General features: G+C 33.6%; 6 protein-coding genes across 6 annotated transcripts; 3 read left to right on the top strand and 3 right to left on the bottom strand.

Moving 5' to 3' along the window:
* The first annotated feature begins 2,258 nt into the window (after positions 1 to 2,258).
* On the top strand, positions 2,259 to 4,387 carry BX664DRAFT_357964 (cation efflux family-domain-containing protein). Its single transcript, XM_051547995.1, has 4 exons — positions 2,259 to 2,522; positions 2,658 to 3,349; positions 3,428 to 3,660; positions 3,727 to 4,387. The coding sequence occupies exons 1-4, from the start codon at positions 2,298 to 2,300 to the stop codon at positions 4,263 to 4,265; spliced, it is 1,689 nt and encodes a 562-aa protein (XP_051401977.1). The 5' UTR covers positions 2,259 to 2,297; the 3' UTR covers positions 4,266 to 4,387.
* Positions 4,388 to 4,478: 91 nt separating this feature from the next.
* Positions 4,479 to 6,164, top strand: BX664DRAFT_378867 (Alpha/Beta hydrolase protein). The gene is made up of 7 exons (XM_051548842.1): positions 4,479 to 4,664; positions 4,754 to 4,894; positions 4,966 to 4,983; positions 5,060 to 5,133; positions 5,189 to 5,243; positions 5,329 to 5,484; positions 5,567 to 6,164. Exons 1-7 carry the CDS (start codon positions 4,509 to 4,511, stop codon positions 6,047 to 6,049), a joined length of 1,083 nt encoding a protein of 360 aa, XP_051401976.1. The 5' UTR covers positions 4,479 to 4,508; the 3' UTR covers positions 6,050 to 6,164.
* A 1,103-nt stretch (positions 6,165 to 7,267) lies between these two features.
* On the top strand, positions 7,268 to 11,354 carry BX664DRAFT_278550 (uncharacterized protein). Its single transcript, XM_051541410.1, has 6 exons — positions 7,268 to 7,557; positions 7,615 to 7,887; positions 7,959 to 8,204; positions 8,298 to 8,522; positions 8,642 to 10,139; positions 10,224 to 11,354. Exons 1-6 carry the CDS (start codon positions 7,405 to 7,407, stop codon positions 11,168 to 11,170), a joined length of 3,342 nt encoding a protein of 1,113 aa, XP_051401975.1. The 5' UTR covers positions 7,268 to 7,404; the 3' UTR covers positions 11,171 to 11,354.
* A 231-nt stretch (positions 11,355 to 11,585) lies between these two features.
* On the bottom strand, positions 11,586 to 13,639 carry BX664DRAFT_278546 (armadillo-type protein). The gene is made up of 6 exons (XM_051541409.1): positions 13,273 to 13,639; positions 13,150 to 13,186; positions 12,934 to 13,086; positions 12,570 to 12,866; positions 12,226 to 12,506; positions 11,586 to 12,162 (listed from the first exon to the last, which is right to left on the bottom strand). The coding sequence occupies exons 1-6, from the start codon at positions 13,345 to 13,347 to the stop codon at positions 11,731 to 11,733; spliced, it is 1,275 nt and encodes a 424-aa protein (XP_051401974.1). The 5' UTR covers positions 13,348 to 13,639; the 3' UTR covers positions 11,586 to 11,730.
* Positions 13,640 to 13,956: 317 nt separating this feature from the next.
* On the bottom strand, positions 13,957 to 15,902 carry BX664DRAFT_364989 (P-loop containing nucleoside triphosphate hydrolase protein; the record flags this gene model as incomplete). Its single annotated transcript, XM_051548446.1, has 7 exons — positions 13,957 to 14,192; positions 14,268 to 14,687; positions 14,765 to 14,887; positions 14,974 to 15,069; positions 15,127 to 15,533; positions 15,634 to 15,681; positions 15,796 to 15,902. 7 exons carry the CDS (start codon positions 15,900 to 15,902, stop codon positions 13,957 to 13,959), a joined length of 1,437 nt encoding a protein of 478 aa, XP_051401973.1.
* A 1,876-nt stretch (positions 15,903 to 17,778) lies between these two features.
* On the bottom strand, positions 17,779 to 19,279 carry BX664DRAFT_329900 (P-loop containing nucleoside triphosphate hydrolase protein). Its single transcript, XM_051544885.1, has 4 exons — positions 18,888 to 19,279; positions 18,599 to 18,801; positions 18,343 to 18,494; positions 17,779 to 18,260 (listed from the first exon to the last, which is right to left on the bottom strand). The coding sequence occupies exons 1-4, from the start codon at positions 19,050 to 19,052 to the stop codon at positions 17,962 to 17,964; spliced, it is 819 nt and encodes a 272-aa protein (XP_051401972.1). The 5' UTR covers positions 19,053 to 19,279; the 3' UTR covers positions 17,779 to 17,961.
* Positions 19,280 to 19,518: the final 239 nt, after the last annotated feature.

The raw sequence follows: 19,518 nt of genomic DNA, 5'->3' as shown, positions 1-19,518 counted from the left end.
GGTTTTTATTTACAAATCAAATCAAATTATCGAAGCAGTATAGACCAAATCCATCATTTGCGATGTCCTGCCAAGATTTGGATTGTATCACTGTCTTTGCTGATGAGCCTTTGGATCCCTCAATGTTTTATGCAATGTGACTATGATCGCTTGGTGCAAATACCCGAATTTCGACACAAATCACGAAGGTGAACAAGTAAGTCTTTCACTATGCACCATATAAAGGATGACAAAATACTAATTTATTTTTTGTATACATACTCTAGCTTCAAGATACCTCTTTCTCTGGGGTATTCCTATTCGAACTGCACTTTGGAAGGTTCTTGTCTTGGTCAGGGCAAACGATCTCCCCAAATATCATAGCGAAAGGAATGCTACTACTATTACCGTTTGGTTGGACTTGATAAAAAAGTACACAAGAACATTCGGTTGGAGAGGGAACACCAATTGGTCCTAAACAAAAACAAATGTAAGTTTGGTGTAAACGAATTGGACTTTGTTGGCTATCATGTTACTCAAGACGGAATCCTACCTGATGAATCCAAGGTACAAGCTGTTCAAAAAATGGCTAATACCAACCAGTGTTCAAGAGGTTCGTCAATTTTTGGGGACTACATCATACTATCGTCGGTTCATCAAGAATTATGCCCATCTAGCTTCGCCTTTGACTGACTTGACACAAGGTACTGGACCAAAAAGACGATCAATCGAGTGGACGGATTTATGCCAAGAAGCTTTTGTGACGCTGAAGAAAGAATTGATGAATACTCCATTGTTGTCGCCGCCTGTTGCAAACAAACCATATAAGGTGTATACTGATGCTTCGGATTTCGCATGTGGTGCTGTGTTGTGTCAAGATGATGATCAAGGTGTGGCATATCCTGTTGCATTCGAATCCAAGAAATTTTACAAAGCTGAAAAAAAAACTACCCTGCCCAAGAAAGGGAACTGTTCGCTATCTTGCATGCTCTACGTACTCGGAGGTGTCTTTTGGAATGAAACCAAACCATATAAATTTGGAAGTGGCCACGACCAAAATCAAAGACCGATGATTAAAAAGGGAAGAAGGCAAGGCGACATTACTTTATTGCCTTGATGCAGATCAACATGGTAAAAAAAAAAAAAAAAAAAAAAAAAAAAAAAAAAAAAAAAAAAAAAAAAAAAAAAAAAAAAAAAAAAACTATTATTATTATCCCATTTTTTTAATAACTTTTTTTTTTTTTTTTTTTAGTTCTCCCAAGCTGCGTCAATAGCAAGACAGCCAGAGAAGAGGCTTGCTGCCGATACTTTAATATGGAACCTACGCTGAATCAGAATAAAATGGTAAAAAAAAGAATTATTATTATAATCCTGTTTTTTTTTTTTTTCATTAACTTTTTTTTTTTCAAGTCGCCCCAGCTGCATCACTAACATGGAAATAAAAACGACCAGGGAAGAGGCTTGCTGCTGATACTTTAATATGGAACCTACGCCGAAAATCGTTTACGATGTCCTGCCAAGATTGGATTGTATCAAAATTCCAACACTGTCTTTACTGATGAGCCTTTGGATCCCTCATTGGTTTATACAAGGTGACTATGATCGCTTGGTGCAACTACCCGAATATCGACAAGAAAACAAAAAGACGAACAAGTAAGTCTTTCACTATAAACTATGTAAAGGATGACAAAAGACTAATTTATTTTTGTATACATATTCTAGGTTGCAAGGAATTGCATTTAAGACAAGTTTGACAGCTATCATTTATCAAATGAAATGTTTTAGTTTTTATAGAAATATGCCCATGGTTTATATTTTTTTACTTTTGTCAATTTTATCTTATTTTATCAACAATAAAAGATTTATTTATAAATCAGATCATCTTGGTCACTCTTACAATCATCTACTTGATGGTATTTCTATTAGAATCTCACTATGGTTTTTTTTTTTCCTTGCATGGCTATTTTGGTCACCGCCAAATTTCTATTTTTATCAAACTCAAGATTACCTTTCTCTGTTGGTGGCCGAAGAAAACAAAAAATTAGAATAAATATAAATATCAATATGTATCATAATCTAATCATTATAAATTGGATTGATTAAACTGAATGATCTAGTGAATGAATAAGAGTGACCAATAATAAATAATAAAGTGTATTGCTGCTTTGTCCAATGTCATACACGCACAGCACAGAGGCACCACAATATTTAAACCCAGTTATCAATCTCTTTTTGTTAATATTCTCTCCTCTTTCTATTTTTTTTTTTTATTCTTTTATCTCTCCTTTTTCTATCTAATCTGTTGCTTATTCGCACTGATGCAGTCAACCATGAGGGTGAACAAACGACAGCCTATCTCGGTGACTTCCTTACCAGTGGCAACAGAGAAGACTACCTCTCTTGGAAATAAAGGTCACATACACATTCAGTCATCGACTCCTTTGCATCATCAATCTCATCATCCAACTGCCCAACCGATCGAACAAAGTAATGCCTTTCGCGATTATACTCATCGACCTTCAGTGAATGAATTCTACTCTCAGGTAATATTTATTATTATTATTATTATTATTATTATTATTATTATTATTATTATTACTGTTGCTGTTGTTGCTTTTATTCATTTATTGTCTTACTGATTATAATATTGTTATACTAATCAATCTTTACCTTATCAGACCAATCACGAACCTGCCGCTGATATCCATAACCATACCCATGGAGTGTATCATTCTGGGCACAACCATTATCATGTAGAACAACCTCAGCAACAGCCTTATCAAGTAGAACATCTTCAACAGTACGACGAGAAACGTCGACAACAGGAACATCAACAACATGAAGAACTTTATCAAGAAAACATTCACGATCATTCTCATCAAGGCCATTCTCACCATGATCATTCTCACCATGACCACTCTCATCATGATCATTCTCACCTTGTTCATTCCCATAATGATCACTCTCACCATGATCACTCCCACCATGATCACTCACATCACGATCATTCACATCACGATCACTCTCACCACGATCACTCACATCACGATCATTCACATCACGATCACGATCATGACCATCATCATCATCATCATTCTTATCCTCCTGTATTTACGCCTCCTCTCCCATCATGGAGTGAATTATTCTCGACACTTTCGCCTGCTCAGAAAACGGTTTTCACTTGGTTTATGATTCATTCCTCTATTGGTATTTGGGTTTATTGCGTTGGTACAGCGAATGAGAATCTTGCAGTGGTTGGCTTTTCATATTTGGTGATTTTTGATGCACTTGGTGTTCTCAATTCTTTTGTCTCAAGTATCATTCGAACCAGTCCTGCCTATGGTACCTCAAACACCAAACGTCCATTTGGGTAACAAACAAACAAGAAAAAAAAAAAAAAAGGAAAAAGAATTCATCATACGATTATATACTTTTTTATTTTCTCTAGTGCTCATCGATATGAAATTGTATTTGCTATGGCAACGACTGTGTACCTTTTATTTGCCACAATGCATAACACGAAGGAATCATTGGAACATTTCTTATTGGAAGGACATCATGGTGGTGGAGAACATCATGAAACATCATTTGAATTTGGCATGTTTTTGGCAATGATTTGTGCTATTGGTACGTGCTGTCTAGCCAGTGTAGCTCTTCGAAACCATGACAACTTTGTTCGATGTAAGTTTGTTAGAGATTAAGTTATAAGCTATTACTTATCTTTTTTTTTTTTCTATTTTTTATCAGTTTTACGACGTACACCACCGACGGTCCATGGATTTTCATATAATGTCATCAATCGTGCACGGGGAAATCCTATTCATGTGATATTATCGAATGTATATTCATTCTCAATTGTCAGTAGTGGCTTGATGGTATTATTCTTCAATATGTTTGGATTGACGACATCATCTATGGATAAGCTATTGGCGTTGGCTGAATCTGTGGTGATGTTTTATTTGGGATACCCTACAGCAAAAGCGTTATCAAATCTTCTTCTTCAAACGACGCCAAATACTGTACGGAATGGTGTGGAAACTCGGTTACGTGAAATCCGACAAGATCCAAATATTGTATCTGTAGAACGTGTCCATTTTTGGCAAAATACTTATGGTCGATGCGTTGGCACCTTGGAAGTACAAATTCGACCAGAAGCAGATGAACAAGCAGTGTTACAATTCGTATATCAAAAGTTGGAAGGATTGACAAGTAGTAGCACAGATAGTTATGATGATGGTGGTAGTGGACAACCTAGTGAATTGACAGTTAGTATCATCAAGATTTAGATTAGTATATTTTCTTTTTGATTCAATAAAGTGCACATTTCTTTTTGTTTTATTGTTATTCTCAAAGTTGACATTTTTTTTTTCTTTTTTGTTGGCTGACTTGATTGCTGCAGTGAAACGTTCTCATTTCACCTTTTCAATTTCACTCCGGTCACCCCTTTTGTATATTTTTCTTTTCTTCCATTTTTTTTTCTTCTTCTCTTTATTTATTTATTTTTTTTTTTCTTCTTTTTTATTTTCATCATGACAAACTATATGTTAAAGTTTAGTTTGCCACCTTGGTTATCTTACATTTTATCGATTACTGGGATTGCTAGTGTAGCTGGTGCCTTCCTTTTATATTTATATCAATGTGAACTAATTTATCCCAGCAGTTTCCCTGATGGATCTAGAACAGAGGTAAAAATAATAGTAATAATAATAATAATAATAAAGATATTTCTTATGTCAATTACTGACAATACATATATATATATATTATGTTATAGGTTGCTAAACCTTCAGATTTTGGAATGTCATATACCGAAGAAACTTTAATTACTAAGGACAAAGTCAAGTTACGATGTTATGTTATTACTCTTGAAGATGTTGACGAAGCCAAAAGAGCACCTACTATTCTTTATTTCCATGTAAGTGTGTTTAATATAATAATCAAAAAAGTATTAACTATTATTTTATTTATATTTCATCTTTTCTATAGGCGAACGCTGGAAACATGGTATGTGACGCAAGCTATTTTCTCAGTGTTTATGCCAGAAGAAACTGACTTGAAACTTTTCATATGTTTACTATAGGGTCATCGTTTGCCAGTTGCTAAGATCTTTAATCAAAAATTCAGGACCAATGTAGTGATGCTATCATATAGAGGGTAAGAATAGAAATCAAATCATTGTTTAATATATTAATTCTCTCCTTTTATATAGATATGGATTCAGTGAAGGAAAAGCCAATGAAAAAGGTCTTCAAGTAGACTCCCAGGTAAAGAGAAGGAGGGAAAACATGTGTCAATATAATTAAAAAGGAAATTGGAAGGGTCTCATGTCAATCTTTATTTTCCTTATAGACTCTTTTGGACTTTGTGAAGGAACATCCTATTCTCAAAAATACAAAATTTGTTGCTTACGGTCAATCTATCGGTGGAGCTGTGGCTATTGATCTTGTCTCTAGAAATGAAGATGCATTTTCTGGCTTGATGGTCGAAAACACCTTTTTAAGTATAGTAAGTGACAAATCAATTAAAAAAGAGATATGATCTTTATGTTTATTTACATTTCCTGATCTTTTTTTTTTTATGATAATAGCCAAAATTGATTCCTAGTGTGTTCCCTATGCTTCGATATTTTACTGTGCTTTGTCATCAACAATGGCCATCGGAAATCAATATTCAACGTATTGTCAAGTCGCCTGTATTATTCTTATCAGGAGCAAAAGATGAATTAGTACCTCCTTCTCATATGACCAAGTTATTTGAACTTTGTGGAACTCGTGAAAACAAGGATTGGGTAGAATTTGAAAATGGTACTCATAATGACACTTGTATGCAAAGTGGCTATTTTGCTGCTATTCGTGAATTTTTGGAAACAAGGATCCTCAAGAATGAAAAACCAATGGAAGATAAACAAGAATTGGATGAAGAAATAGTAGAACAAGAATTGGAATCAACAGCAGAAAGTAACAAAAATGCTATTCAACAAAGTGAAGGTTATCAACTTGTTAGTGGTATGGCAAACGATATTGGATTGGCTCAAAGCTTTAGTATTGAAGAAGTAGAATTAGATGAATAATATCTTTTTTTTTTGATGACAAACTTCACCTCTTTTTCTTTTTATTGTTGTAATGTGAATCATGATCTTTTCAATAAAAAAATTATTTTTTGTTTGTTTTGAAACATCACAATTTTTTGTTTTATATATCTTTTGACCCGATAAGATAATACTTGTAAAATGTACATACTCTCTTTCTATCCGATGATGATAGTATAAAGTTGCTGTTTTTTTTTACCAGAAAAAAAAGTGAGGTCATATATAGTAAACAATAATGACAACAGATCTAAAAAGAAAATTCTGATGATATAATGGCACTTTATGAAGAAGAAAAAAAAAAAGGTCATGAGAACAGAGAATCTATTGCCCTTTACCGAATGTTTCAGTCATAAAAAACATGTTCCTGACGAGAAATCCTGCAAAATAAAAAGTTTGAGGAACACAAAAGAAAGAGAAATTTGGAATTCAGATTGATTTCTCTCAAATACACAACGTGGAAACATCTTTTTTTTTTTTTTCCATCATCATCATCGTCATACATCGTGATCTGTCAATGATGGAAAGTATGTGTTAGAGAGAGAGAGAAGTCCAAAACAAACTTTAGATCGCCGCTAACCAAAAAAAAAAAAAAAAAAAAAGATTTGCTTCGATCAAACAAATCCATCCTTTTTTGGGGGGACAAATGAATTATAATATAGCAGAAAACAATGTATATCATACACACTATTTCATCATCAGCAAAAATTGAAAGTAAATGTAAGGAGAAAAATGATTATCTTTATATGTACTTTTCCCTCCTTTTTTTTTCTTTTTCTTTATTGACTATTGTCATTTACTACCTTATTTGACCTCTTCCGATATGCAGGCATGGAAAACTACATATATAATATGATTAATTTTCATTTGACATGATTCATCCATGATTTTTACCTCGCAATAAATGGATCATACAAAAAAAAAAAAAAAAGATTTCCTAATACCGCAGGTTACACAGATCAGAATTTTTATTATCGGTTGGACAATGAGGGTAATTAGCTATTGGATAAAAGAAATAAAAAAGTGAGGGATTTTCATCCTTTTTGGATGATTTTCTATTCACCAGGATATGTAATAAACTCTTTCTTTTTTGATCTTCAGACTAGAAAAAAGTGAAAGGAAACAAAGTACCTGATGTCTCTTCATTACTACTTTTGGAACTTCGGAGGTCCAAAAAAAAAGGCGTGGGTGTCGATCTTCACAGTTGAAGGTAAATATAAAATAATAAAAATGTTTTCTTTTTTCTTTTTCTTTTTCATTTTCTTTTTTTTTTTTCTTCTTCTTCTTCTTCTTTATCCTTTTTTTTGATATTATTTATATCATCATATTATAATAGATTGATGGATAATAAGATTCAATTTGCAGAGGTGATCAAACCGGAACGAGTTCCTACCACTACACATGAAGTAGAAACAATAGATTTGGAAAAGGAAGGATACAGTGCAACAACTACAGAAAATATTGAATCAAAGAAAAAGAAAAATGTGGATCTTGTAAGTGAATGATAATATAATAGTGAAGGATTATTTATTTATTTATTTTTTATATAGACTGAACATCTTTTATCTCATGAAGAGTGTGCAGCCAAGTACAATACTCTGATCAATGTGGAAAAACCTGCAAGCTCACAAGGTTTAACAACTGCTGCAGCTACTGCTATTGCATCTGAAACTGGTCTGAATATTTTATCTCCTCCCAAGAAAAGACATCCTATTTTGAAATACTTTGATTGTCTACTGAATCTTTTCAATCTTCTTTTGGTTTTTGCTGGTATATTGAATTATATCTTATTGGCCATTGATTTTCAAGGGAATTTTCAAAATGTAAATAAAAGAAGAAGAAAAAATGATAATAAAAAATATATATATATTGATCTTTTTTTTTTTTTTGATAGACTTATCTTGGTGCCATCTATATTGGGGTTGCCTTATTAAATGCTTTTATTGAATTTTATCAAGAATATAAATCAAGTAATATGATGGAACAATTTATGAATATGTTGGCAAGTAAATCTACTTGTATTCGTGATGGGAAAATGGTTCAAATTGATGCCTCTCAATTGGTTGTTGGTGATGTGGTTTTGATTCGCATGGGTGATAAAGTTCCTGCTGATGTATTTATTTTTGCTGGTGAAATCAAGGTAATTCAAAAACTGATAAAAAAAAAAAAAAGATAAAATAAGGAAGAATGATTTAATTTTTTTTTTTTATTTTTTTATTTTTATTATTATTAGGTTGACAACAGTTCCTTAACTGGTGAAAGTGATCCCCAAGAAAGAGGTCCTACTAACTCTCAAAAGAATCCTTTGGAAGCTGAAAATATGGCTTATAGTGGTACTTTGGCTGTTAATGGTGAATGTTACGGTATCGTTGTACGTACTGGTGATCATACTGTCCTTGGTCAAATTGCTGGTCTTGCTGGTGATGAACATAAGGCTCCTTCTCCATTATCTGTTGAAGTAAGTGTTTGAATCTCCGGTCTTCCCTTTTTATATTTTTGTTTCTTACTTTCTCACTTTTTTTTTCCCTTCTCCCTTTTACTTTTTTTTTTAATCACTTGTGAACAAATGTTATATAGATCAGTAACTTTGTTAAAATCATTGCCACCATTGCTTTTACGACAGCAGTCATCTTTTTCGGTATCGGCTTACCTGTGAACAGCTACAATGTCTCTCTCACTATCAACTTTGCGGTATCAGTATTTATTGGTTGGGTGCCTCAAGGGGTACCAATGACCGTGACCATTTTACTTACTATTGCAGCAAAACGTATGGCCAATCGAAATGTACTTGTGAAGGATCTTCAAGGTGTAGAAACCCTGGGTGCAATTACTCTTCTTGCCACTGACAAAACTGGAACTCTTACAAGAAACCAAATGACATTAACTAGTATATGGACCAATCTTACAACTTTTACTACCGGATTAGATGCGAAGGGAATTAAATCTGCTGTTGGTATCAAGGAAATTGCCATGATATCTGCATTGAATTCTCGTGCCAAGTTTGATCGTACTGATGTCCCTATTGCTGAACGACAAATTCTAGGTGATGCTACTGAAACTGGATTAACGCGATTTGCTGCCCAAGCAGAAGATTTTGATGAACTGGTTGGTCGTTATCCCAAGGTGTTTGAAATCCCTTTCAATTCTGAAAACAAATATGCTCTGTCTATCCATCGAAAATCTCATAACAATGGTGATTTGACTCTCTACGTGAAAGGTGCTCCTGAACGTGTGTTACGTCTCTGCACTACTATCCTGACTGACAATGATGAACCTCTTCCTCTTACTCAACAACATGAAGATGCTTTCCAAGAAGCATATCAATCAATGGCTGGGCAAGGAAACCGTGTACTGGCGTTTGCTCAATGTTTATTACCCAAGGAAAGCTATCCTTCTGATTTTATATTTGACAAAAAGAACTGTCCTATGGAAAATCTCTGCTTTGTTGGTCTAGCTGCTCTGGAAGATCCTCCCAAACATGGTGTTCGTGAAGCAATTGGTAAATGTCGTCGTGCAGGTATTAAGGTAATGATGGTAACTGGTGATCATCCATTGACTGCTGAAGCTATTGGACGCAAAATCAATCTGATGCTTGGGGATACAAAGGAAATGGTGGCCAAGCGCACTGGAAAGGATGTTTCTCAAGTACAAGAACATGAATATAATGCTATCGTCATTCATGGTGATCATATCGACACTCTAACTGATGCTCAATGGGATGCTATCTTCACCAAAGATGAAATTATTTTCGCTCGAACTTCGCCAAAGCACAAACTTGAAATCGTGAAGCATGCTCAATCCATGGGTCATATTGTTGGTGTTACTGGTGATGGTGTTAACGATGCTCCTGCTCTTAAAAAGGCCGATTTGGGAATTGCTATGAATATCTCTGGTTCGGACGTATCTAAAGATGCTGCTGCTATGGTTTTACTGGACGACAACTTTGCTTCTGTGGTTCATGGTATTGAAGAAGGTCGACTTATTTTTACAAATCTTAAGAAATCTATTCAATATACGGTATCTCATTCTATTCCTGAAGTCATTCCTTGTTTATTGTATATTATTGTACCATTAGGTAAATCTCAAGAAAAAAAAAAAAAAAAGGAAGATGGAAATTGATTGTGATTATCTTTTTATATTTTATTTTTATTTCATTTAGCATTACCATTGTCTGCTATTTTGATTTTGGTAATTGATCTTGGTTTTGAATTGTTTATGGCTCTATCATTTGCTTGGGATTTACCTGAAACACCTGAAGGTTTGATGTTACAATCTCCACGAAAGCCAGTAACCTTGGATTCTATTGAACGATATCGACGTAGAACAGCCAGACTTCGACAATATGAACAATATGATGATGAAGGTGAAGTCATCCAACCCTCTTGGTTCCGTCGTGTTCGAAACACAACTCATGCCTTTTTGTCACCAGCCTTTTGGAAAGAAAAACTCGGTAAAAGTGAAGATGAAATTTTGGTGGATTTGCCTTTACTTTCATGGGCCTACTTGGAAATTGGTGTGATTGAAGCGATTGGCGCAATGACTACCTACTTTGTGGTAATGTGGTACAATCATATCGATCCAGTGGATATTACAACAATGCAACGTGGAGTGTCTGGTCCTACTTATTACTTCTCGAACGGGCCATTATATGCTCAAGATTTTGTGACAGCTCGTGGATTTACATTGAATGCGGAACAACAACATCGAGCCCTTGCACAAGCTCAATCTATGGTATACTTTGGCATCATGATTATGCAAATGTTCAATCTGTTCGCTTCCAAGACAAGATATACACTTCCTTTAGGTCGTTACGCCTTCTCCAACAAATACTCTTTCCTTGGTATTTTTGGTGGTGCAAGTTTGGGTACCTTGATTGTATATTGTCCTCCTTTCAACATTGCTTTTGGATCCGAATATCATACATTACCTTTATGGTGGTTGATTCCCTTTGGATTTGGTTGGGTCATCATCTTGTATGCTTGTTTACGCATGTACATTTTCAACAAAATACAACCTATTCGTTGGAATCCTACTATCCAAGGTTTACGCATGCATCCAACTATTCGTACCATGGCAAGTCGACGTAGCAGTCAAAATGTAGTTTAGTTTATTTCATTTTCGTTTTATCTCTTTTAGTTTTTATTACTGTATCTCTTCCCCTTTTTTTATTCCGTTAGATTTTATTTTCTCTTTTTTTTTTTGCATTGATGTTTATTATTTTATTCACTTTTACACTAGTCTACTCTACTTATACACAATATGATATACATAATAAATAAATGAAATCCTCTTTTTTTTTTTTTTTTTTTTTTTTTTTTTTTTTTTTTTTTTTTTTTTTTTTTTTTTACTTATATTAGTAAAATGTAGCGCATGCTGGATTCTTTTCTATAAAGATATGTGACATTTTGAGGCTTTTCTTTTTTGTCATTGCGCTAAAAAGGAAGTGTCTCTGCTTCAATATCATGAAAGTCATCCAAAGTAAAACTTGAGGATTTCCATACATGCACACAAAAAGAGAATTCAATTCATCAAATAATAATTTATTGAAGAAATAATCAAAATAATAATAATAATAATAAAAAGAATGAAGAATCCAATTCAATCCAACCACAAAAATAAAATAAAAAAAAAGTAACAAAATATATATATAAAAAAAAGGGCTAGTTTTAGTCTTCTTCTTCAGAGCTATCTTCATTATCACGGAGCCATTGCACAAAAGGAGCCATTTGCTTCAAAAAGACGGTTTTGCCTTGAGGTTTATGAGCCTTGTCTGCCCAGTACAAGATAGCATTATCTGATAACACATCATTCTTGTATAAGAGTTGAATGATTTGACGGAATACCTTGGTGACCTTAGCATCTTCGTAACAGGTGATTTGAACTCGTTGAAGAAGTAAGATTTCGGTCTTGGGAGATGCGGTATAGTTTTCCAAAAGCCTGGACCATTGATTCAATCCACGAAGTACTGAAGATTCCACTTGATCAGGACGAGTGTTCATCAAATCCACACTATCAATAATAGCAGTCCAAATAATTGGGATTACATCAGATTCATCAAGTCCAGCATCTTTTTTTGCTTCTTTGATAACAGTAAGAACCTTTTTATTTGAAGAGAAAATGGTTAATTAATCATAAATATATAAATAGAGAAATATACTTACTTCTTCAACGGGAGTTTCTTCAGATAACAAATGCTTCAAATTGGATAAGAGATCACCTTTCATGGAGTTCTTTTGATTACGTTGATGGAATCCAACCAATTGTTTCATATCTTCGGCTTCAAAGTGACGAGAAAGACATTCTTCTTCACGTTTATTGGGAGGGAATAATTCCAAAAGACGAGTATCCATACCAGAAAGAACCAAATATTTACCGAGTTGATCAATATTTTGTTCAGTGAGAATAGTACGGAACACAGCAGTTGCAAATACAAGAGAATGACCTAATAAGAAAAAGAGAAAAAAAAATGAATAAAATTATCATCATCATCATCATCATTTCTTACCATCCTTAACGAGATAATCCTTCAAAAGTACCTTGAATACAATAGGATTGGCTAATTGAGTGGTAATAAAATAACCAGTAGCCTTGGCCAACTTGCTGTTTTCATCGACTTGCCATTTGTTGATAAACTGCAAAATATTCTTAAGAGTTTCTTCAAAAGGTCGTTGTAAATACTTATATCTACGGATCAACTTGTTGAAAACATCCACATGTTTCTTAATCGAGGTTGATTCATCTTCAGCACCAAAGATACTGAAAGGACTACGTTCAACATCATCAAGAATAATACCACCAGGTTCTATATATATATATATATATTAATATAACGTCATAATATTGTTTTAAAATCGAAGCCACACACTTACGTAAAATGCCACCAGTAATAAGGATTTCAAATAAAGATTCACCGTATTTGCGATATTCGAGAGTATTACCAGTTTTATCAAGAATAGAGGAAATGTCTTCGAGGTCTCCTGGCTTTGCAAGAGCTAGTTGAGATAATAAATTGTCACGGAAAACTATAATAAAAAATGAAAAAGATGTTATTTAATTGTTTTTTAATAGAAATCAATATAACTTACTTTCAGGTTCGTGTTTCGCCTGCGCTTTCTGAACGCCCTAAAGAAAATAAACAATATATATGAGTAAACAAGATGACTTTTTTTTCTCTCTCTTTCTCTTTTTTTTATTATGATGATTATTACTTTTCGTTGTTTTATTTTGACACCATGCAAAGTTGGTTTGGGGGTATTTGTTGCCTGAGATTGGGTAGAATTCATGTATAGCTGCAAACGATCTTCTTTTTCTTAATTGAAAAAAATCCTATAGCAGCGACAAGGAGTAGAGAGAGAAATAAGAAGGAAAAAAAAAAGAAAAAGAAGAAAAAAAAACACACACACACAACAGACTATAAGCCGATCAAAAAAAAAATCCCGCAAGTCCCATACTAAACCCAAAGATCTCCTTCCCCCCCATTCGATGAAAAAATTTTCCGTTTCATTGGTTGGTTCACTCACTCCGGCTTTCAGTGACGGTCAAACCCCCCTTTGATCCCCTTGTTGGTAATAAAAGGAAGAAGCATCAAATTGATTCTTTTTTTAACAAAAAATAATAAAGTATATATAGATCTTATATGATCTGTATTTTGTTACACTGACATTATTCTAAAAATGGAAATACTAAATCTATATTATTCAAAAGAAAAAGAGAGAGAGGGGTAAAGGTACACTTTTATTTTTATAAAAAAAAAAAAAAAAAAGATCTAAGTTGTAATAATAGTAGCAAATCATAATACTGATAATAAAAATATGTACGATAGAATAATATATAAAAAAAAAAGATAAAGAGGAGGAGGGAGATAAAAAAAAAAAAAAAAAAGACGAGAAAATCTAATGAGAATGATCTGAAGAGTTCAAAGTTTGTAATTCCACCAATCTACGGAAAACACCACCTTCAATATTCAAGAGTTCATTGTATGTTCCAAGTTCTGCTATATGTCCATTGTTGATACATGCCACAAGATCGGCTGATCGAATACTTGACATACGATGTGCGATAGTAAATACTGTTCGTCCACGCATCAATTCATTTAAAGCATCTTGTACAAGTAATTCACTTTCAGAATCTACATATATATATGTAATTATTATCAGATCGATCTTTTTTTTTTCTATTTGTTCATTTTTTTTTTTTTTTTTACCTAATGCACTTGTTGCTTCATCTAATATCAAAACAGAAGGATTCTTCAATAATGCTCTTGCAATAGCAATTCTTTGTTTTTGTCCACCACTAAGTGCCACAGATCGTTCACCAACCAAGGTATCATACTTATCATGGAATGATTCAATAAAATTGGCACAGTTAGCCCTTTTCGCTGCTGCCTTGATTTCATCTATCGTTGCATTTTCACATCCATAAGCAATATTTTCAGCAATGGTTCCTTGGAAAAGTACTGGTTCTTGAGATACCACACCAATTTGTTCACGCCACCAATGCATGTTGAGATCCTTAATGTTTGTACCATCCACGTATATATTACCATGATCTGGATCATAGTATCGAAGTAGTAATGATCCCAAACTACTTTTACCGCTTCCTGATGGTCCCACTACAGCTACAACTATATCCCATAAAAGAAAAAAAAAAGTTAAAAACATATGTAAAAGGCTTCCCATTTATGTTCATTCTCTCTCTTACCAGTTCCAGGTTCAATGCTTAACGATAAATCCTTGAAGATTGGACTCTTATCACGTGTTGGATAGACGAATGATACCTTGTCGAATTCAATTTTACCTTTGACCTTGTCTAATATTTTACCATCTAGTCAAATAAATACAAAAAAAAAAAGATAAATACATCCGTATACAAACCAATAATAATAATAATCATGACTTGACTTGACTTACTATCAACATCAATTTGACTTTTTCTTTGAAGTAATTCAAATAATCGATCAGAAGCTCCAACCCCTTTCATGATTTCTGAATAAAACGATGTCAAGCCTACAGTAATAATCAATGATAAGTCAAACATAGCAACCACATTATTGAATCACTTACCTTGTAAAGAAGTGCCAACATAGGCAGTGTAGAGCATAAATGATGCCAATTCACCAATAGTAATAATATCGTTCATGACCATAGATCCACCATGCCATAATACTGCAAGAACAGCAAGATTTCCAGAAAGTCCTGCACCACCGAAGAAAGCACCACTAGCCAAAGCTTCCTTCCGAGCCAATTGATATAAATCCTTAACTCGTGCTTCATATCTTCCAGCTTCTTTCTTTTCCTTAGCAAATGCTTGTACTGTCCTAATTGCGCTGATCTTTTCTTCTGCCACCTTGGTGATTTCACCTACAGCTGTTTGTGTTTTGCGTGATAAAGTTTTAACGTATCGACCATAGACAATACCAAACACAGCCACAGGAGGAATAATAAGCATCATAATCCCAGTTAATTTCGGACTATCCATGAGTGAAGAAGAAGAAGAAGAAGAAGAAGAAGAAGAAAATTGAGTTTTAATGAAATTCATTCCTTTTTTTTTTTTTTTTTGACGATCATTACCTAACATATAACATCATGGTGGAACCAACACTAGCTGTTGCCAAAGCTCTAAATCATCACCGCATAAAAGACAAAAAAAAAAAAAAAGAGAGAGAAGGAGATAAAAAAAAAAGGGTATGAGTTTCTATCTATGTAAACTTGTTTTCATTTCCATCTATTTACCGTAAACCATCACTGACGTTGTTGGTAATACTTTTGCCCACAATGGCAGTGTCAGTAGACAAACGAGAAATCAATTCACCTGTTCGATTGCGATCAAAGAAGGTCATTTCTTGACGAAGAATATTCTTGAATAAATCATTACGAAGTCGTTGGATAATACGTTCCCCTGATAATCGAAAGAGCATGACTCGACCCATATTTGCTGTAGCACCCACAGTGAAAACCAATGAAAGAACACCAAAGAATTCCGGTAATGTCAAACCAAAAGCAGTATCTTGTGCAGTTTCTGGATGTGTCACGATATCAATGATTTTCCCCATCGAGAATGGTACTGACATTGTAATGCTAGATGAGATCACCAATAATCCAATAGCAGCTTATTTGAGTCAAGAAATCAAAGAATAAATAAATAAAAAGGAGTCAGTTTGTTTCCGTTTCTATCATTCCATACATCATATAGCCACTCATCACTTACCTGAAATGCTCTTTGCTTCTGGTTTGGCCAAAAGGAATAATCGCTTTGCATCCGCAAAACTACTGCTTGTTGACTTCTTTACTGCTTTTTCATTGACGGTTGTTGCTGCCTCCGCCGTCATGCTTTGTTGTTGTGTTGTCTTGGCCACATTGTGTGTGTCTTGCTGAAGAGCCTGTCGTTTAGGACTTGTTGAAAATAATCGTGCTTTCAATCTTGGTAAATGTGGTAATCGTAACGAAGACTGTGTGAAATAAGACTGAGATTGGTACCTAAAAGACTTGACAGTGGATGATAGTATCCGAGGCCTTGACATGTTGCCATTAGCAAAATGCCTTGACGTGGAGGATACGTTACAATGTTGCGAAATAGTTCGTAACATTGCTGTGCGGCGAAAGGAAGGAAGAGGAGAATGAAGGATAGAGAAAGAAAAGACAAAAAATAAAGTCCAGGGCGTCATTTTTTTTTTTTTTTTTGAGCCATGGAAGTCGGAGACATATTTAACCGAACAGATAAAAATTATGTACTTTCAATTACAAACGTTATTCGCAAAAACTTGAAACTTTGGGTACTGATTCGTGGAGGTTTTTTAAAGTCATGTCCATCTCTCTCTCTCTCTCTTTTGGCTTATTCATCAGAAATGCGAATCATTCTCTTTTTGTATTGTAACATGGGATAGACATGTACCTATTTATACTTTTGTAATTCACTCAAAAATCATCATCATTGCATCAAGTTTGGACCAAACATAAATGACGATAATCTATTTTATTTGCCTTAATAACAACTTGTAGCTTACCTTCAGACATATAAAGTAAATTAAAAAATGAAACGTCAATATCAATGTCTCTCATCCAATAATGATCATCATTCAATAAAATGACCACCATTGTATTCCTCTTAAAAAAGTAGTCAAATGTCATATAATTCCTTTTTATCGCTTATCTTTCCATCCAATGTGTAAATGATCACCAAACAATTTCATCGATTTTTCCAAAAATCGCCTGATGATCCCCTGACAATTTATTTTTACAGCCAAAGTTTGGCTGAGGAGTTTGAAAATTTTGGCTGTGAAATCAAAAAATCCATCTCATTTTTTCATGCTGGATACAAGTTTGAAGAAACTTTACCTTTCCCTTTCTCGCTTAAAAGTCATCATCGTCATATCACCAAATTTCAACATAATATGGAATAAACCATCTTCTTTCACTTTACCTTATTGAATTTATAGTTTAGCAATCGCATTATAGAGTAAATTAAACAATGATCAGCAGTGTCGCCGTCTCTATCATCCTAATTGATATGACATCTTCCAACCTCGACGAATGAATACCCTAAAATATTATCATATATTTATAAATAGGTTCATAGGAATCATCATCCATCCTTCAATTGTACAATCATTCATCATAGACATCGTAATAATATCAATATTAGTAACACATCATAAGAGTTATCATAAACAGATTGTTCATGACACACATATACAACATACACGTACTTCAGATAAATAAAATAGACAATACAACATATTTATTCCATAAAAAAAAGACCAAAAAAAGAACACCCATTCATATATATATACAATCCTAGGAATTGGTTAATTCAGAATACGAGCCACCCATAATGCATGACTTGACCAAAACAAAGCAAAATAAAAAATAAAAGAGAGAGAGAGAGATACATATGATTGATCATTGAGTAGAACAGACAGAGGATGTCATTGAGGCCCAAGCTTCCTTGATACTATTACTGATAAAAGTCGATTTTTCTTCTTCATTAGGGATGGTCAAGATACGTCGGAGCCAAGTACAAGTGAATCGTCGATGATTATTTCTAGTTTCGCATAATACCACAGCATTGTAAATATCTTTCATATGTTTTTGAGTATAAGAACTCATTCGAACATTTTGAGTTGAAGTAAAGATCACACTAGGGACAAAAGTACGAGCTGGCAAGTTGTGAATTCGACGAATTTCAGCAATAAAACCCTCTATTAAAAAAAAAAAAAAAGAATTAAAATGAATCTGCCATATGAAAAAGACAATCATTTATTCTTCTTTTAGTTGTTTTACCTTGAGGATCATTCACAGCTTCCATATGTTCTTCTAATTCATCTCGATTTTCTTCATCCACATGTGTAAATACAATAACCACGAAATTCCAAAAATGTCTTCCCAGTAATGCTTCAAAGAGTCGTAACATGGTTTGAGTATAAGCGTCCAATCTATATAGAAAAAAAAAATGTAATAAGGTTTAGATTCCGCTGCGTTCGATGTGTGATCTATAGTCAAGCCAAAGTAAATAGAAACTAAAAAAAAGGGGACTTACCGGATATCATTGATATTGAAGACCAACAAAAAAGCACTAACACCATTTGCCAATGATTTGAAATAACGAACCATTTCTGATACGGTTTGTCTATCTTGAGCATTAGAATCACATAATCCAGGTGTATCAATCAAATGAACATATCGTTTTCCAGGAACAAAAGCCCAAGGACGTACTTCACCGCGTACAGTTTGTGTAGTAGCCTATTTAAAAAAAGAAAAAAAAAAAGGTATGAATAGAGACGATAAAAAAGAAAAGAAAAAAAAAAAAGAAAGAATGGTCTACATACTGTTGAACTACCAGTAGCAAATATTTGAGATCCAGCAATAGCATTTAGTAAACTAGATTTACCTGTACCTACTGCACCAACAGCAGAAACAACGTAAGTATCAGGATTGTTGGCTTGTATGGCAAGATTAGTTTCAGTTGCCAAAGAACTTGAATGGGTCATCATTGTAACAAATAATAATATCAACTATTACTGACACAGCTATATAATAATAATGATAATAAAAAATGAGGTGACTTTTTTTTTTATTTAAAATAGTGAAAAGAAAAGAAAAGAAAACGAAAGAAAGAGAAAGAAAAAAATAAAAAAGAAAAAAAAAATTGTTTAGGTCGATTTGTGTATTTACAAAATAAATTTCAGCTGGAGGAGATAAAAAAGATATGTGATACAACAAAAGAGAACAAGGAATACAAAAAAAAAAAAAAAAGGGATTGTACCTAAAACATGGAATTTGAAAAATGATCAAACTAAAAGTTTACTTATTAATGATGATGATTCCTTCACATTTATAATAAGTGTCATATTCATGAAATTAAGCAAAAAAAGCATACCGCTGAGTTTCATTCATAATGCAGAAACAAGTTACAAAAAAAAAAGTTACTAAGAGGACCTTTTTTTTCACTTTTTTTCT

The sequence above is a fragment of the Halteromyces radiatus genome (assembly GCF_025201355.1).
Source record: "Halteromyces radiatus strain CBS 162.75 chromosome Unknown BX664scaffold_3, whole genome shotgun sequence".
Lineage (NCBI taxonomy): Eukaryota > Fungi > Mucoromycota > Mucoromycetes > Mucorales > Cunninghamellaceae > Halteromyces > Halteromyces radiatus.
The sequence above is the reverse complement of the archived record's forward strand: the minus strand, read 5'-3'. Positions and strand labels throughout refer to the sequence as shown.